Source organism: Leptodactylus fuscus, chromosome 3 (assembly GCF_031893055.1).
Source record: "Leptodactylus fuscus isolate aLepFus1 chromosome 3, aLepFus1.hap2, whole genome shotgun sequence".
Lineage (NCBI taxonomy): Eukaryota > Metazoa > Chordata > Amphibia > Anura > Leptodactylidae > Leptodactylus > Leptodactylus fuscus.
Genome location: NC_134267.1, coordinates 96,154,757 through 96,175,310, shown reverse-complemented (window position 1 = coordinate 96,175,310; position 20,554 = coordinate 96,154,757). Strand labels below are relative to the sequence as shown.

Genomic DNA, 20,554 nt, shown 5'->3' with positions numbered 1-20,554 from the left:
TGCCAGTTTCTGACTGGGAATTCAAAGAATATATTGGGGTTACGTGCACCCACAATTTTTACTACTGGTATACAGTGCCATTGTCTGACTGGGAATTCAAAGAATATATTGGGGTTACGTGCACCCACAATTTTTACTACTGGTATACAGTGCCATTGTCTGACTGGGAATTCAAAGAGTATATTGGGAATACAAATACCCTCATTTCTTGCTACTGCCATATAGTGCCAGTGTCTGACTGGTAATTCAAAGAATATATTGGGGTTACGTGCACCCACAATTTTTACTACTGGTATACAGTGCCATTGTCTGACTGGGAATTCAAAGAATATATTGGGGTTATAAATACCCTCATTTCTTGCTACTGCCATATAGTGCCAGTTTCTGACTGGTAATTCAAAGAATATATTGGGGTTACGTGCACCCACAATTTTTACTACTGGTATACAGTGCCATTGTCTGACTGGGAATTCAAAGAATATATTGGGGTTACGTGCACCCACAATTTTTACTACTGGTATACAGTGCCATTGTCTGACTGGGAAATCAAAGAATATATTGGGGTTATAAATACCCTCATTTCTTGCTACTGCCATATAGTGCCAGTTTCTGACTGGGAATTCAAAGAATATATTGGGGTTACGTGCACCCACAATTTTTACTACTGGTATACAGTGCCATTGTCTGACTGGGAATTCAAAGAGTATATTGGGAATACAAATACCCTCATTTCTTGCTACTGCCATATAGTGCCAGTTTCTGACTGGTAATTCAAAGAATATATTGGGGTTACGTGCACCCACAATTTTTACTACTGGTATACAGTGCCATTGTCTGACTGGGAATTCAAAGAGTATATTGGGAATACAAATACCCTCATTTCTTGCTACTGCCTTATAGTGCCAGTTTCTGACTGGGAATTCAAAGAATATATTGGGGTTACGTGCACCCACAATTTTTACTACTGGTATACAGTGCCATTGTCTGACTGGGAATTCAAAGAATATATTGGGGTTACGTGCACCCACAATTTTTACTACTGGTATACAGTGCCATTGTCTGACTGGGAATTCAAAGAGTATATTGGGGTTATAAATACCCTCATTTCTTGCTACTGCCATATAGTGCCAGTTTCTGACTGGTAATTCAAAGAATATATTGGGGTTACGTGCACCCACAATTTTTACTACTGGTATACAGTGCCATTGTCTGACTGGGAATTCAAAGAGTATATTGGGAATACAAATACCCTCATTTCTTGCTACTGCCATATAGTGCCAGTTTCTGACTGGGAATTCAAAGAATATATTGGGGTTACGTGCACCCACAATTTTTACTACTGGTATACAGTGCCATTGTCTGACTGGGAATTCAAAGAGTATATTGGGAATACAAATACCCTCATTTCTTGCTACTGCCATATAGTGCCAGTTTCTGACTGGGAATTCAAAGAATATATTGGGGTTACGTGCACCCACAATTTTTACTACTGGTATACAGTGCCATTGTCTGACTGGGAATTCAAAGAGTATATTGGGAATACAAATACCCTCATTTCTTGCTACTGCCATATAGTGCCAGTTTCTGACTGGGAATTCAAAGAATATATTGGGGTTACGTGCACCCACAATTTTTACTACTGGTATACAGTGCCATTGTCTGACTGGGAATTCAAAGAGTATATTGGGAATACAAATACCCTCATTTCTTGCTACTGCCATATAGTGCCAGTTTCTGACTGGGAATTCAAAGAATATATTGGGGTTACGTGCACCCACAATTTTTACTACTGGTATACAGTGCCATTGTCTGACTGGGAATTCAAAGAGTATATTGGGAATACAAATACCCTCATTTCTTGCTACTGCCATATAGTGCCAGTTTCTGACTGGGAATTCAAAGAATATATTGGGGTTACGTGCACCCACAATTTTTACTACTGGTATACAGTGCCATTGTCTGACTGGGAATTCAAAGAGTATATTGGGAATACAAATACCCTCATTTCTTGCTACTGCCATATAGTGCCAGTGTCTGACTGGGAATTCAAAGAATATATTGGGGTTACGTGCACCCACAATTTTTACTACTGGTATACAGTGCCATTGTCTGACTGGGAATTCAAAGAATATATTGGGAATACAAATACCCTCATTTCTTGCTACTGCCATATAGTGCCAGTTTCTGACTGGGAATTCAAAGAATATATTGGGGTTACGTGCACCCACAATTTTTACTACTGGTATACAGTGCCATTGTCTGACTGGGAATTCAAAGAGTATATTGGGAATACAAATACCCTCATTTCTTGCTACTGCCATATAGTGCCAGTGTCTGACTGGGAATTCAAAGAATATATTGGGGTTACGTGCACCCACAATTTCTACTACTGGTATACAGTGCCAATTTCTAACTAGGAATTCAAAATGCGCAAGGCTCCCGGAAAGGGACGTGGACGAGGCCGTGGGCGAGGTCGGGGGAATGGTTCTGGGGAGCAAGGTAGCAGTGAAGCCACAGGGCGTCCCGTGCCTACTCCTGTGGGGCAGCAAGCATTGCGCCACTCCACAGTGCCAGGGTTGCTTGCCACATTAACTAAACTGCAGGGTACAAACCTTAGTAGGCCCGAGAACCAGGAACAGGTCTTGCAATGGCTGTCAGAGAACGCTTACAGCACATTGTCCAGCAGCCAGTCAGACTCTGCCTCCTCTCCTCCTATTACCCAACAGTCTTGTCTTCCTTCCTCCCAAAATTCCGAAGCTTTACAGAACAATAACCCAAACTGTCCCTGCTCCCCAGAGCTGTTCTCCGCTCCTTTCATTGTCCCTCAACCTGCCTCTCCACGTCACGATTCCACGAACCTAACAGAGGAGCATCTGTGTCCAGATGCTCAAACACTAGAGTCTCCTCCATCTCCGTTCGATTTGGTGGTGGATGACCAGCAACCCACCCTCATCGACGATGATGTGACGCAGTTGCCGTCAGGGCATCCAGTTGACCGGCGCATTGTGTGGGAGGAGGAGATGAGACAGGAGTTGGAAGAGGAAGTGGTGGATGATGAGGACACTGACCCGACCTGGACAGGGGGGATGTCAAGCGGGGAAAGTAGTGTGGATGTTGAGGCAGGTGCAGCACCAAAAAGGGTAGCTAGAGGCAGAGGCAGAGGTCAGCAGCTTAGGCGAAGCCAGGCCACACCCGGAATCTCCCAAGATGTTCCAGTTCGTACCCAGCCCCGAAAAACTCCCACCTCGAGGGCACGTTTCTCGAAGGTGTGGAGTTTTTTCAAGGAATGCGCCGAGGACAGATATAGTGTTGTCTGCACAATTTGCCTCTCGAAATTGATTAGGGGCTCTGAGAAGAGCAACCTGTCCACCACTTCAATGCGCCGTCATTTGGAATCCAAGTACTGGAATCAGTGGCAGGCATCAACGGCAGGACAAAGGCCGCCTGCCGTTCACGCCACTGCCACTGCCTCTGCCACTGCCTCTGCCACTGCCACTGCTGACTGTGCTGGCGATGCACTCCAGAGGACGAGCCAGGACACCACTTCATCTGCCTCCGCCACTTTGTTGACTTCTACCTCATCCTCCCCTGGTCCTGTCTTATCTCCTTCTCCTGCACCATCAAAGGCACCATCAGGCGTTTCTTTACAACAACCCACCATCTCTCAGACATTGGAGCGGCGGCAGAAATACACTGCTAACCACCCACACGCGCAAGCCTTGAACGCCAACATCGCTAAACTGCTGGCCCAGGAGATGTTGGCGTTCCGGCTTGTTGAAACTCCCGCCTTCCTGGACCTGATGGCAACTGCGGCACCTCGCTATGCCGTCCCTAGCCGTCACTACTTCTCCCGGTGTGCCGTCCCCGCCTTGCACCAGCACGTGTCACTCAACATCAGGCGGGCCCTTAGTTCCGCGCTTTGCACAAAGGTCCACTTGACCACCGACGCGTGGACAAGTGCATGCGGACAGGGACGCTACATTTCACTGACGGCACACTGGGTGAATGTAGTTGAGGCTGGGACTGCTTCCCAAACTGGCCCGGTGTACCTCGTCTCCCCGCCTAACATTCCTGGCAGGGACACGAGAAGAACACCCCCCTCCTCCTCCTCCTCTACCGCCTCCTCCTCCGCCACCGCCTCCTCCTCCGCCACCGCCTCCTCCTCCGCTGTTAGATTGACCCCAGCTACGAGTTGGAAACGTTGCAGCACTGGCGTTGGTAGACGTCAGCAGGCTGTGCTGAAGCTGATCAGCTTGGGGGACAGACAGCACACTGCCTCCGAGGTGAGGGATGCCCTCCTCGATGAGACGGCAATATGGTTTGAGCCGCTGCACCTGGGCCCAGGCATGGTCGTTTGTGATAACGGCCGGAACCTGGTAGCAGCTCTGGAGCTTGCCGGACTCCAACATGTTCCATGCCTGGCCCACGTCTTCAACCTAGTGGTGCAACGTTTCCTAAAGAGCTACCCCAATGTTCCAGAGCTACTGGTGAAAGTGCGGCGCATGTGCGCCCACTTTCGCAAGTCGACAGTAGCCGCTGCTAGCTTAAAATCTCTCCAGCAACGCCTGCATGTGCCACAACACCGGCTTTTGTGCGACGTCCCCACACGCTGGAACTCAACGTTTCAGATGTTGAATAGAGTGGTTGAGCAGCAGAGACCTTTGATGGAATACCAGCTACAAAACCCTAGGGTGCCACAAAGTCAGCTGCCTCAGTTTCACATCCATGAGTGGCCATGGATGAGAGACCTTTGTGACATCCTACGGGTCTTTGAGGAGTCCACAAGGAGGGTGAGCTCTGAGGATGCGATGGTGAGCCTTACAATCCCGCTCTTGTGTGTTCTGAGAGAATCCCTGATTGACATCAGGGATAACTCAGATCACACAGAGGAGTTAGGGATAGCATCCGATCCGTCACAGCTGGAGAGTAGGTCCACACATCTGTCCGCTTCACTGCGTTTAATGGAGGAGGAGGAGGAGGAGGAGGAGGAAGAAGAGTTGTCCGATGATGTGATGGTGATACAGGAGGCTTCCGGGCAACTTCGAATCGTCCCATTGTTGCAGCGCGGATGGGTAGACATGGAGGATGAGGAGGAAATGGAGATTGAACTTTCCGGTGGGGCCAGAGGAGTCATGCCAACTAACACTGTGGCAGACATGGCTGAGTTCATGTTGGGGTGCTTTACAACCGACAAGCGTATTGTCAAAATCATGGAGGACAACCAGTACTGGATCTTTGCTATCCTTGACCCCCGGTATAAAAACAACATCTCGTCTTTTATTCCGGTAGAGGGGAGGGCCAATCGCATCAATGCTTGCCACAGGCAATTGGTGCAGAATATGATGGAGATGTTTCCAGCATGTGACGTTGGCGGCAGGGAGGGCAGTTCCTCCAGTAGGCAACCAAGTTCTCACCGGTCCACACAAACGAGGGGCACACTGTCTAAGGTCTGGGACACCTTGATGGCACCCCCTCGCCAAAGTGCCGCCACGGAGGGTCCTAGTGTCACCAGGCGTGAGAAGTATAGGCGCATGTTGCGGGAATACCTTTCCGACCACAGCCCTGTCCTCTCCGACCCCTCTGCGCCCTACACGTATTGGGTGTCGAAGTTGGACCTGTGGCTTGAACTTGCCCTATATGCCTTGGAGGTGCTGTCCTGTCCTGCCGCCAGCGTCCTATCTGAGAGGGTGTTCAGTGCAGCCGGTGGCATCATCACTGACAAGCGCACCCGTCTGTCAGCTGAGAGTGCCGACCGGCTCACTTTGATAAAAATGAACCACCACTGGGTAGAGCCGTCATTTTTGTGCCCACCTGTGTAAAGCACCCCAACATGAAACTCCATGTCTGTACTCAACCTCTCCAATTCCTCCGCATCCTCATACTCATCCACCATAAGCGTTGCACAATTCTGCTAATACTAGGCTCCCTCCACCCTGATTTCCCCCAACTCTGCTGGTTAGAGGCTCCCTCCACCCTGATTTCCACCAACTCTGCTGGTTAGAGGCTCCCTCCACCATGAATTTGCCCAAACTGGGCTGTTTAGAGGCTCCCTCCACCATGAATTTGCCCAAACTGGGCTGTTTAGAGGCTCCCTCCACCATGAATTGGTCCAAACTGGGTTTTTTAGAGGCTCCCTCCACCATGAATTGGTCCAAACTGGGCTGGTTAGAGGCTCCCTCCACCATGAATTTGCCCAAACTGGGCTGTTTAGAGGCTCCCTCCACCATGAATTGGTCCAAACTGGGCTGGTTAGAGGCTCCCTCCACCATGAATTGGTCCAAACTGGGCTGGTTAGAGGCTCCCTCCACCATTAATTGGTCCAAACTGGGCTGGTTAGAGGCTCCCTCCACCATGAATTGGTCCAAACTGGGTTTTTTAGAGGCTCCCTCCACCATGAATTGGTCCAAACTGGGCTGTTTAGAGGCTCCCTCCACCATTAATTGGTCCAAACTGGGCTGGTTAGAGGCTCCCTCCACCATGAATTTGCCCAAACTGGGCTGTTTAGAGGCTCCCTCCACCATGAATTGGTCCAAACTGGGTTTTTTAGAGGCTCCCTCCACCATGAATTTGCCCAAACTGGGCTGGTTAGAGGCTCCCTCCACCATGAATTGGTCCAAGCTGGGTTTTTTAGAGGCTCCCTCCACCATGAATTTGCCCAAACTGGGCTGGTTAGAGGCTCCCTCCACCATGAATTGGTCCAAGCTGGGTTTTTTAGAGGCTCCCTCCACCATGAATTTGCCCAAACTGGGCTGGTTAGAGGCTCCCTCCACCATGAATTGGTCCAAACTGGGGTTTTTAGAGGCTCCCTCCACCATGAATTTGCCCAAACTGGGCTGTTTAGAGGCTCCCTCCACCATTAATTGGTCCAAACTGGGCTGGTTAGAGGCTTCCTCCACCATGAATTTGCCCAAACTGGGCTGTTTAGAGGCTCCCTCCACCATGAATTGGTCCAAACTGGGTTTTTTAGAGGCTCCCTCCACCATGAATTTGCCCAAACTGGGCTGTTTAGAGGCTCCCTCCACCATGAATTGGTCCAAACTGGGCTGGTTAGAGGCTCCCTCCACCATTAATTGGTCCAAACTGGGCTGGTTAGAGGCTCCCTCCACCATGAATTGGTCCAAACTGGGTTTTTTAGAGGCTCCCTCCACCATGAATTTGCCCAAACTGGGCTGTTTAGAGGCTCCCTCCACCATGAATTGGTCCAAACTGGGCTGGTTAGAGGCTCCCTCCACCATTAATTGGTCCAAACTGGGCTGGTTAGAGGCTCCCTCCACCATGAATTGGTCCAAACTGGGCTGGTTAGAGGCTCCCTCCACCATGAATTTGCCCAAACTGGGCTGTTTAGAGGCTCCCTCCACCATTAATTGGTCCAAACTGGGCTGGTTAGAGGCTCCCTCCACCATGAATTTGCCCAAACTGGGCTGTTTAGAGGCTCCCTCCACCATGAATTGGTCCAAACTGGGTTTTTTAGAGGCTCCCTCCACCATTAATTGGTCCAAACTGGGCTGGTTAGAGGCTCCCTCCACCATGAATTGGTCCAAACTGGGCTGGTTAGAGGCTCCCTCCACCATGAATTTGCCCAAACTGGGCTGTTTAGAGGCTCCCTCCACCATTAATTGGTCCAAACTGGGCTGTTTAGAGGCTCCCTCCACCATGAATTGGTCCAAACTGGGCTGGTTAGAGGCTCCCTCCACCATTAATTGGTCCAAACTGGGCTGGTTAGAGGCTCCCTCCACCATGAATTGGTCCAAACTGGGCTGGTTAGAGGCTCCCTCCACCATGAATTTGCCCAAACTGGGCTGGTTAGAGGCTCCCTCCACCATGAATTGGTCCAAACTGGGTTTTTTAGAGGCTCCCTCCACCATGAATTTGCCCAAACTGGGCTGGTTAGAGGCTCCCTCCACCATGAATTGGTCCAAACTGGGGTTTTTAGAGGCTCCCTCCACCATGAATTTGCCCAAACTGGGGTGTTTAGAGGCTCCCTCCACCATGAATTTGCCCAAACTCTGCTGGTTAGAGGCTCAATCCACCCTGATTTTCAAAACAAATGTTGGTGCCAACCTCAACTTACTACAAGGGCCAAATTCACTGCTGGTGACAAGCTCTCCTCACTGCAAGTGCCAAATACACATGTTTCAAGGTGTTTTCCTACTGTCAGAGAGGTGGTATTGAGTGTGTAAAGTGTGTAGTTGTTAGGCTGTGATGTTGGGGTAATAGAGGGTCTTTGGTGTGTTAGATGCCCCCAGACATGCTTCCCCTGCTGTCCCAGTGTCATTCCAGAGGTGTTGGCATCATTTCCTGGGGTGTCATAGTGGACTTGGTGACCCTCCAGACACGGATTTGGGTTTCCCCCTTAACGAGTATCTGTTCCCCATAGACTATAATGGGGTTCGAAACCCGTTCGAACACACGAACATTGAGCGGCTGTTCGAATCGAATTTCGAACCTCGAACATTTTAGTGTTCGCTCATCTCTAAACCTAACTATTTTTATAGGGGTGTGAAGGAAAAGTTGCTGACTTAAATGACTTATCTAATATTTAATACTTACATAGTTGCACTTTCTGAAACTTTCTTTCATCTCTTACTTGTCCAGGATTGCACCACTGAGATTTATCACATTCCTAATTTTATAGTCTGCCATAAACACTCTTTAAAATGCTCTGACTTGTGCAAATGTGATATATTGTTGGTAAACTTTAACCAAACATGATCTCACAGTTTGCATTGTAAACATGAGCACTTCCTAAGCTTGTGCCATGATAAAAGCCAATGATTTTATTTTTGTACTAAAATTCCAAAAATGTACTGTGGCCAGAGACTGTTTTTTTCGGGGAAAAAAAGTGGAACTGTGATACAGAAGTGTATTCTATTCTACTTTCCTGTTCCCTTAAGTGAGAGACCTACTTTCTGATGTTTTACTTTGGCATATTTGAGACAGACCCAGGCAGGTCCTCATCCACGCCTGAATCTACTTTAGGAATTATACCAGAAAAGTGGTGTGGAAGTGGTGAATTTTTGGCACACGGTCTCATTTTGTACTATAGATGGCAATTTGTTATTTTACTGCCCTGCTTGCCACTTTTTAAAACGTGGTGTAGATTTTAAGAGCCTGGAGTCTTGTAATAATTCAGGTTCATCTTGTGCTGACATTAATTTACACTGATTTAGAAGATTATTTATTTAGATTGGCATTTCCTATGTTCTCAGATAGCTAGAATGTAAGTAAATGTTGTTGGAGAATAAAAATCTCATGTTTGTATGTCTAACCACACGTTCTGGTTTCTTTTTTCGGGTCCGCTTGGGGAACCGAAAAACAGAAACCCAATCCACTTAAATAGCAGTAGATTGGGGTCCACCGGCTTTCGGTGCAAAAAATGCAGAAAGAAAAGTGCTGCTTACAGGACTTTTCTCTCCGCATTTGTTCAAGCGGATTAGGGGACAGAATCCCCGAACAGAAACTGGGCGCAGGTTCAAAACCAGGCTAAATTGGGTACTTCACCCTTGAAAGTCTGCATGCTTGGTAAATTTTGTCGGTGTAGTTGGAATTAAAAAAGACTGGTCTCCTTACTTGAAGTTTTCAAAGGAAAATAGCTGGTTGCCTTTGTATTGTACAAGGGCCAGTTATATCTTGCAATTTCATTTGCAATTCTTGGACTTTGTATCTCATAAACTGTCTACGTTTTATTAAACTTATTTTCTCTTTGAGTTCGGTACAGTCAATATGTTGAATTGATATCTTTTTTTTTTTTTTTTTTTTCTACTGAAGTTTCTTGTAGCATTTTACATATTATGATCATATGTTCTCTTGCCATTGAGACTCTATGCTTTAGTTTTTCATTTTCTTTCCCTTTACCCTTATAGGAGATATTGTAAAAAAGTTTATTATCAAAAGGAAAGGGACCTAGGGAAACCGAGGTGTAGAAAGGGGGGTCACCTTTCCCCCTAACCGCCCATATGAAGGGAATGCTATTATGGCAAAGTATTTGTTAGAACTTGTAACTTTTTCATTAAAATTATGTGATTGGGAATGTAATAGGCGATCATAGTGAGTGACAGCAATCTTTATATATATATATATATATATATATATATATATATATATATATATATATATATAAAATCTCATACGGGAAATGATGCCTGAGTGAGACTGGCCACTGGAATCCTGATCACAAAAATAGAAGTTGCACTAGCTTCACACTAGAGCTGTATCTCTGTATTCCCGTACTGTAAGGGGAGCTGAACAATGGAGAGGCAAACCGCTTAAACAGCGTTTCCACGCAGAGTCCAGCAGACCCCATTGACTATGATAGAGTCTGTCAGATATCAGTCCTTTTAAAACTGAAACCTGTTTTCATGGCTGCACAGAATGGCCCAGTGGGGATGCTTAGCTATTGGACATTCCATAGAAGTGAATAGAGTTTAGGGCTTGGCTTTTCCTGGCCGTTTCGAGGAGAAGGGATCCCTGACCCTCATTTCATGGCTGCATTGAAAAGTGAGGTTGCAGTGCATGTGCAACTCACCACTCTCTGCTGTTGAACCATTGAGCCAGTAGCTATGCCTTTCTAAATGGCTATGCTTGGCACGTTGATAAAAGTGAATGGTGAGCCATGCATTCATGGCTATGAGATGGGGTTGAGTGACTTTCCTTCAAGGTAGGTGTAGGTCCCATAGATGTGTGTTGAGCATTTATGGCTTATTCTATAAGCGCTTCATCACTCCATGCTGCTCTCCTCCTTATCTGGGACAAAGCAGCAGGAGTGGTGAGGTGACTATCTAATTGCTTTTCCCCTCACAGGACATCTGCACTTTACAAATTCTGCCATCAGGAATTTTGGGACCGATATAGGGGGTTTTCTGTATGGACTGTAATCACCTCTAAAACCCTTTTCAAGGGGTAAGTGGAGCACTGAATGTACGGTGCATGCCCGCTAAAGTCATCCTACAACTGGGAGTGCTTCAGAACGTACAGAAGCTCGCACTGCAAAGTAAACACCCCTAAATTCCTTTTCAACTCATCAATATAATTATACAACAACAATCCTACTAATATTATAAGTGTGAAAGTTTGTGTGTTTGGATGTTTGTGAGTTTGGAGGTTTGTTCCTCAATCACGCTAAAACGCCTGGACGGATTTGCGTGCAATTTTCCACAAACATAGTTTTCCCTTAGGATTGAGTCACAGGCTACTTTTGGTTCCACTAAACTACATGGCTTCCTAGCAGGAGACTCACAAAAGCAGGACTCCTAGCCCCAGCTATAGACTCCCACACACTGCCTGGCATTTCCTGCCTCAACCTGCCTGCACACTCCTTACTGTCACCTCAGGAGTAGCCCTCACTCTACTCACTCACATTTACATATAGCTTTCCACTATATAACACATCACATTGTCTGTATCACTACATACACAATACAACACATTACATTGTCTGTATCACTACATACACAATACAACACATCACATTGTCTGCATCACTACATACACAATACAACACATCACATTGGCTGCATCACTACATACACAGTATCACTACATACACAATACAACACATCACATTGTCTGTATCACGACATACACAATACAACACATCACATTGTCTGCATCACTACATACACAATACAACACATCACATTGTCTGCATCACTACATACACAATATCACTACATACACAATACAACACATCACATTGTCTGTATCACGACATACACAATACAACACATCACATTGTCTGCATCACGACATACACAATACAACACATCACATTGTCTGTATCACGACATACACAATACAACACATCACATTGTCTGTATCACTACATACACAATACAACACATCACATTGTCTGCATCACGACATACACAATACAACACATCACATTGTCTGCATCACGACATACACAATACAACACATCACATTGTCTGCATCACGACATACACAATACAACACATCACATTGTCTGCATCATGACATACACAATACAACACATCACATTGTCTGGACCACGACATACACAATACAACACATCACATTGTCTGGACCACGACATACACAATACAACACATCACATTGTCTGTATCACTACATACACAATACAACACATCACATTGTCTGTATCACGACATACACAATACAACACATCACATTGTCTGTATCACTACATACACAATATAACACATCACATCACATTTGCTATCCCACCAAACTTTTTAAAGCACTTTTACAGTTTCACACGTCTGTGTCCGCCCAATTCTCAAATCACCGCAGACGAAGTCGCGGGTAAAAGCTAGTATTCTATATAAAAACATATGGTGGTTTTGGTGTCATGCAGGAAAGTGAGGTTAGTAATATCTCAATTGCTAGAGTCTGGATTATGAGCAGATGAGTATAAATGTAACTGATGATACTTCTGGAAATAATGCAGACAAAACAATATGTTTATGAAAGGGCTGTTAGAGAAATTTTTCTAAGCTCCCCAGCAGTCACATGATGATTGTGAACAGGTCTCCTCTGAGGTTTGTGATTGGCTGCAACGGTCACCTAACACAGTTGGGACGTCACTGCTGAAGTTAAACTGGGGACCCATATACAGCAGCTGCTGGTGGACACATGGCACCAGAAAAGGAAAAGTTGTTTGAAAGTTTAGGTTTGCTTTAAAGTGCATAAGAATTTGGACTTGTTGGAGAGGGAATTTACCAGAATTTGCAAAATTGCAGTTGTGGATTTGGCCTAATTTCCTTGAATGTCAAACCCGCCCCCCCTCCTTTTTTTTTGTTTTTCTGCAGCGGACAGCCTCCATTACCGCTATTGTTTAATTAAGCATATGGGGTATCTTTATTACAGTTCTCTTTAGTTTGCACAGGATGCTTTTACGTCATTATTAGATATCTTGAAAAGAAAACGGCTTGTATATGAAAGTTGTTTTATCTGTAATATTTTCTTAATGATAAAACGTCCTTGAATGACACATTCAGTGTATAACATTTATTTGGCTAACTGAGCGGCACACTGACATCCAACACCAGCTTTAAGGACTTACATTTTGCTATATTCTATATAGGTATAATGAAAAGCTTTCATACTTTTGTGGAAAAAATATTAGTAAACTACAAAACACATTAGGCCTTGTTTATCAAATGTCTAAAAGAAAAATCCTCCTTGTTGACCATAACCACTCTGCTCTGCCATGGGTGCCATGAGCAACATAGACACTATATAATTGTAAAGATGGATAGTGCCTTTAAGCACACCGTCCATACTAAACAATGAGAGAGCGCATGAAACCCCCTGGGGACAGTAACAACAAGCAGAAGTTTTCCAGAAGCAACATGAGGTACAGTTTACTCGAGGGATACCTTAGCATGGACCCAATGTCAGAATTGCTTTACACATCAGATTTGTTGCAGAAATTTCTGTTACTGGGGTTTCCAATAATACATGCATGTGCGGGGGAAACGTCTTCATTCTACATTTATAAAAAGGATTTTCGCTCACAGATTGTGAACATGCACCACTATAATTGTAAAATCCATTGATAATTGATTATAAAATAATTAATGGGCCAGTATAAGTGATATTTTATTTATTTTAACAGTATGTAGCTGTTTCACTACTCTCCTATACCTTTTCCCTGTTGCACTACTTCCCAATCCCCTATGGTTTTTGGGCATTACCCTGTAACACTATAGATATACAGTAGGTCAAGCTCTAGTGTCTCTATTACTATACTTGTGTCTGCTATGATGAATTTCTTACTCTAGGATACCTCTATAACCTCCTAAAGAGCATCACTTCACATAGCAACTCCACCTTAAAGGGGTATTCCTGTCAAAACAAGTTACTATATATACAATGGGTGGGAGGTTGCTTATCAGTGGAAGTACGACCAATGGGACCAGAGCAAAAGAACTGGACTGCTTTGTTCTCCAGTTTTATAAGAAGTGTATGGTTGGACATTGTGTGCTTCTCCATTAATTTCAATAGAGCATCCGGGATAGCCACTGAAACACAACACTTGGCTGTCCCATTGAAATAAATGGAGAGGTGTGTTTTTCTGGCCAGCTGCTATATTAAATAGGGACAGGGGTCCTTCGACGGGGGTCGAAGGTCTCTATTACTGCTAGCACCATTATTTTGTTTAAGAGTGTGCGGTACCATTGCTCTCTATAAGCTGCTATATTAAAAACTGGGGTGCAAAGCTCATCCTTTTGGATAAGGGAAACCTTGCTGAGAAAAGAATACTACTTTAGGCTAAAGCCCCACATACAGCCTGCAACAAAAAAGCACTGCGGGAAAAACCGCTGTAGCAATCATGGTTTTTCATGCACCGATTTTTACAGTGGACTTTCTGCCACCATTATACCTATAGGGAAATCACTGGTGGTTTTGTAAATCGCAGCCTGTCTGCTGCACATATTTTTTCGCATTGTGGGGATGTAATTTGCTAGAGTCCCATCTGTTACACAGCGTCTGTAAAACGCTGCGTTTTTTCTCCACAGCATTTCGGCTGCAGGCAAACCGTGGCGTTTACGCTAAGCAGGGGCCTGGCCTTAATACTATTCTTTATCGAAACAGTTAAGTAATAGAGAGGTTTACAGAGCAAGTAGAAATTTTAGAATTAGGGTTCACACAGCAGCTATGGCAGGGCGGACATGATGCTATGGGTATCACAGGTAGCACCCATTATATCATGTCAGTGGAGTTTTGGCTGGATGGGATTACTCACAAAGCAATGAAACTCAAATCTGGGAGAAAATTAATCTGTAACTATTGCGAAGAGTAACATGGAAGTGTCACAACACTGCCGTAGCCCTTTGTTCTTTCTCATTAAAGTCTCCTACAATTTTCCAATCTGTGATAACAAAGTGCTATCAGTTATAAATAGGTGTCTCAGGTCAGGGGACACGTGACTTGTTATATCGGGGAATTTTCATCTACTCAAGATCAAAACATTGTAAAAACTATTCATGGGAATTTGCACAGGAAGCTGTTACTTTGTTTATGGTATTTTATGGCTACTTCTCAGACTTCAGATTAAGGTAATATAAAGCATCAGATTATATTTCTGGACTACTCCATGCACACTATTTGCTGCTTGTTTTCTATTTTGCAGACCCACATTTCTTCCATAGGCACCAAGCCTGGGCACTATTAATATTAATATTGCCTTTCTGGGCATATGGATTTTCTGCCATCACGTTACAGTGACATTAATACATTTTGTAATATAGTTTATTCACCGACTTTGGATTCTTTCTGTGGAATCCTGTACTACAATTCACTTTTTGGCCCCTGTTTTTCTGTTGGAGGACTCAGAGTAGGGTTGGTGTTATATCTCAGGCACAATAAACTGAAGAATACAGTCAGGATGTGGGAGATGTATAGTCAGCTCCTATATTCTGCTTTTTCTTATCGTTTGCACCTGTACCCGCTTATACTTTGTCAAAAGCATAATAAAGTATATTACATAAATGTATTAATGACACAAATGCTTGGTAGAAAAGCTAAGTTGTTTGAGGGTTTAGTTATGCTTTAAAGAGGACCTTTCATGCTGCTAGTTGAAAACAATGGATATCCAAATTTGAGATGACTTGAATATGAACCCTTCTGTATGCACCTGCCTATAGAAGAGGTATATAACGAGACGTTACCTTAGTAGCATCTAGTAGTAGTACTGTACTGGAGCGCTACATATCCCTGGTTTGTATGAAAATAATTATTGAACATCATGGTGCTTTAGATCTTATGTAAAGAAGTCATGTTAAAAGATAGCACAGTATTGCAATAAAAGAAGACTATAAGTGAACAGGTCCATGGGCTAACGGATTACAATGGTTGGAAGCCGTGAGCCTAACAAGAGCCGACTCTTCCTCTCCTAGAAATGGGTTGGTAGTAATTACAACTAGGTGTTCGGTCAATAGTAACTTTTCTTATAAGGACTTCTCCCTTTTGTGTATCCCTCTAACTCCTATCTAAATAAGTAATATTATTGCATCAGGCATGATATTAATGTGATTTGCAGTTAGTAAATAAATGCCTCTCTTATTTTCAGTCGCAAATCTGGGCATTATACGATGAACCACGGGAACATGAACAGTGCCCTAGATAAAGTAGCCTTCAACAGATCGGGATCACAAGACTCCTTAGATGAACTGTCTCTTGATGATTACTGGACGGAAGTGGAAAACATAAAAAAAAGCTCTGATAATACTCAAGAGGAACAGCATGTTGTGGTTAAAGAGCCTGATGGTGAGAATTTATCACAAGAGCCTATTAAACTTGACTAGATAGAGTGATGGTTTGTTTCATGTCTTCAATAGGGTCTCTGGGCAGATCTCCTATATGCAATATAAACTTATAGTAGTTGTATAGATTCAGCAAATCAATGTTATTCTTTATGTAATAAAACGTTATTATGTAACGTTATGTTTTCCAATATACTTTCTATACCAAATCTCACGGTTTTCTATATCTTTGTTTTCTGTCATTCATTCTACTCATTCCAGTTGGTAAGTCAGACCATGGTCATGTGATGGACACACAGGTGCAGTCCAAATATTATAAGTAATATATTAAAGGGGGTCTACTACCTCCCTAAGAAGTTTCACCTGCCTACCAACACAGAGCACATGGCTATGATAAATAGTATACCTTTTTTAATGCATGTAAAATTGGAGAGAAACAATTTTGCCTTTTGCAAACCAGGCAGTTGGTTGACTGGGGCAAACTTTCAGCCCTGAGCACTGCTGCTCAAGTAGGATGGGTGCTGTCATAGCAGTGGAAGAACAACTCTCACTGCACACTGCGGTACAGGCAGGAGAAGTCTGAGTAACAAAGACGCCCCCAGTATACCAACTGTTTCGCTGTATATAACGCAAGAAGGTTCAAGTTCAGCTTTCCTACATCTGGATTTCATGCTTTTGACTACGTAGTATTTGACATATGTTTGTTTCTAGAGGGTGAGCTGGAAGAGGAATGGCTGAAAGAAGCTGGACTGTCCAATTTATTTGGCGAGAGCTCTGTAGACTCTCAGGACAGCATGGTGTTCTTATCTACTCTAACAAAGACTCAGTCAGCAGCTGTCCAGAAACGAATCGATACTTTCTCTCAGACCTTGAGGAAAAAAAACAAACACCACCAGGTCCCTGATGTCCGGGATGTGTTCAAGCAACCAGCAAGTTCAAAGGACAAAGTATGTGCAAGCGACTGAACTTCATGTGACATTGATTTTACAGTAATTATTGTTGCATTAGTCAGCTGAATATATTTTAAATTATAGATGTCATATGACTGTCATGGTATTGACGTCTACTGAAGTATTGATGTTATACAGTATTTTTAGAAATTTACAGTGTACTGAACCCTAGAAAAAGAGTTTATCTGAAGTTGTATTAAAAGGGGTTATCCAGCTTCCAAAAATTATCTGCAAATGCATCCACAGCAGTGCTAAATACTCACTGTTCCCTTGTGCACCCTTTTCTTGGCTTTGATTTTTGTGAGACTCTTTGTATCACTGTCTTTTACATGCTGTGAATCTGTGAACAAACTACATTTCCCATAATGCATCTCTCTGCTCTTACTCTCTATGTACCCCTCCCTTCTCTACTCTCCCCTCCAATGAAATCACAGGTGATAAATCACTCCTGCATCTGAGGTCACGTGATGCTGTGATGTTTCGCTTGCAAACTCGCTGCCCTCTCACCTTACTAGCAGCGACATAAACACAAAGTGAGAGCAGAGAATTGCATCATGGGAAATGTAGTTTGTTCACAGATTTACTGCATGTAAATAATAGTGATACAAGGAGGTTTAAGTAAAATAAAGCCAAGCAAAGGGTGCATAAGGAAAAAGTGAGTGTTTAGCACTGCAGTGGATGTATTTGCAGATAATTTTTGGAAGCTGAATAACCCCTTTAAGAAAATAGTTGAAATTTAACTGTGCAATAACTTTTATATGGCATTGTGGATTTTTATTACGGATACTATCACAGTCCTTGGGTTGTAATTCATAAACAGTACAATATGCAATATAATTGATTATCATTTTTTCCAACTGAAATCCAACTGTTGTGTGTTTTAGGTTGAAGACTTGAATGGATTTCAATCTACAGAAAAAAGTGAAGCAACAAGTGAAGAAATTCATGAAAAGTCTGATGGTATGTGATGGGATTGTTCTTAGTTGCTCTTAATTTGATTCACTGTAGGAGATTATTTCTATTGTTGTGTGGACCACAGCTAGAGTACAACAACATTATAGCACAAACACTTAAAGGGGTATTCTCACGTCGCATACTTACCAGTCTTCGTTGCTGTAAAATCTTCTGTCTTCCTGCTTTGTTGCGTCATTGGTGGGCGGGGTTACATATGCAAAGCCAACGGCGAGATGCCGCTGGCCCTGCGTGCACGCTCATAGATGGTGAGACCAGTCTAGCCTTCACAATGCGATTACAGACCCGGCATCCGCCTCTCTCTATTACAGCGGATGCTGGGTCTGTATTCACATTGTGAGGGCTAGACTGGTCTCACCATCTATGAGCGTGCACGCAGGGCCAGCGGCATCTCGCCGCTGGCCCTGCATATGTGAATACAGACCCGGCATCCGCTGTAATAGAGAGGCGGATGCCGGGGACGGTTAGACGCCGGAACAGTTGCCTGCAACATCGCTATGCTCCTGCCCTGCATGAAGCTAGCAGCGATGTTGCAGGCATCTGTGCTGGCGTCTAACCGTCCTCGGCATCTGCTTCTATTACAGTGGATGCCGGGTCTGTATTGGCGGCCCCTTCCCCCCAAAGGGTAAACTACCCCCCCCCCCTCCAGGCTCGATCCCGTGCACTTAGCCCCTCCTCCATCCACCCTCAGAGCAGCAGATACATCACTTGACTTATGACCAGATAAGTCAAGGGATGTGTCAAAAAAAAAAATTAATAAAGTAATATAGTGGACAAACAAAGCAGTGTATTTAGGAAAAGTCTTACATTCACATTAACAAGCAGTATAGATAGGATCCTTGTGATGGGACAACCCCTTTAATACCATGGATTACTATTGCTGTTGCTATACTATTACTGTCTGATTGCAAGCATTAAATCTTCTGATGTTTCGGTGAAATATGACCAAGACATCGGAACACTGCAGATTTGTGGGTTTCACCATCCTCCGAACCAAAACCACAGCTTTTCCATCCTCCGAACCAAAATTCGGGGGCGGCAACCTATATCCATGAAAGCTGGTTGTCTATTGAAGGCTCCCACCCTGTTTTCAATACATAGAAGTTAATGGATTTCTCAGCATGTTTCAGTAATTTAGTATAAAAAAATATAGTATTTTCAAGCAGCCCCTTTTGCTTGGGTCCCAAATAACAAATATAAATATTAACACATTTTGTATGCATGTAACCAAAAATGACTGAACTAGAAACCTCTAAAAATATTTTTTCGATATGGTGATCAAGAACAAAATGACCAAACCGCAGTTTTATCGCTCCCAAATTTTTTTTAAAAAGCATTCAAAACGTCACACAATCCCCAAAATGATAAAAATAAAATGTACAGTTGACCTTGCAAAAACTGCATTCGTTTTATTTTCTTATGGATTTTATTGTTACAGAGTTCAATGAGTAACCAAAATGACATTACCTGTATTCTGTGGATGATTACAATTATGGCAAAACCAAATTTATAGATTTTTTGTTTTGTTTTAAAAGCGTAACAAAAATAGAAACATTTTAAAAATAAAAAAGTTTCTTCGAGTCACCATATGAAACCCATAACATATTTTTCCTTACTTTTTTTTTCTTTCTTTCTAACCCCCCCATTCTAAATTTATTTTGCAACTCCCCAGAACATCGTATATAACAGAATATTAAATGGTTCCACTATGAAGTACAATCTGTTGTGCAGATAAGACATCTTATAATTTTTTTTTGAAAAGTTCTAGATTTTGGAAGGTATTGAATAAAAAAAAAAACAAAGTTGAAAAATACCTGCAGCTAAAAGAAGTTAAAGGGGTTGTCCAAGGTTAAGGTTTTTGACATATCCTCAGGATAGGCCATAAATACTTGATCGATGAGGAAAGAGGGAAGGTGACAGCGGACATCTGGACCATCAGCTTTATAGAGCCGCTACCTTCATCCGTCCTATATACAATACAGGGCTAGGAACAGAAATCTCCATCCCCTGTGTAGTGGCCAGATCACTGCAGCTAAGGTCCAATTGAAGTCAGTGGGAGCTGAGCTGTACTGAAAGCACCCAGCCACTATGTATTGTGTATAGAATAGTCATCTGAAGCTGATGGCTTAGGCTCCATACAGCTGATCAGTCTAGGGACAGCTATCGACCCCCCCCCCTTTACCCACCGATCATGTCTTTATGGCCTTCCTGAGAATAGCCCACAAAAACCTCAACCCTAGGGAACCCTGGCAAATCTGGCTATTATAGAGGGTGGTTCTGAGTGGACCTGGTCAGTCTACCAATCATATGACTGGCCAGGGACTCATTTATCATCATGTATAAAGAGAACAATATACCTGGCGAGCGCCTTCATTGTACATTACT

At 43.6% G+C, this 20,554-nt stretch overlaps 1 protein-coding gene across 1 annotated transcript in view; it reads left to right on the top strand.

Annotated features, from left to right (window-relative positions):
• ARHGAP18 (Rho GTPase activating protein 18) overlaps positions 1-20,554 on the top strand; it is an 86,278-nt gene that overhangs the window by 25,256 nt on the left and 40,468 nt on the right. Inside the window, exons 2-4 of the mRNA XM_075268053.1 lie at positions 16,055-16,251; positions 16,959-17,194; positions 18,082-18,157. Coding sequence (XP_075124154.1) covers positions 16,055-16,251; positions 16,959-17,194; positions 18,082-18,157 — 509 coding nt within the window. The remainder of the gene's footprint in view (positions 1-16,054; positions 16,252-16,958; positions 17,195-18,081; positions 18,158-20,554) is intronic.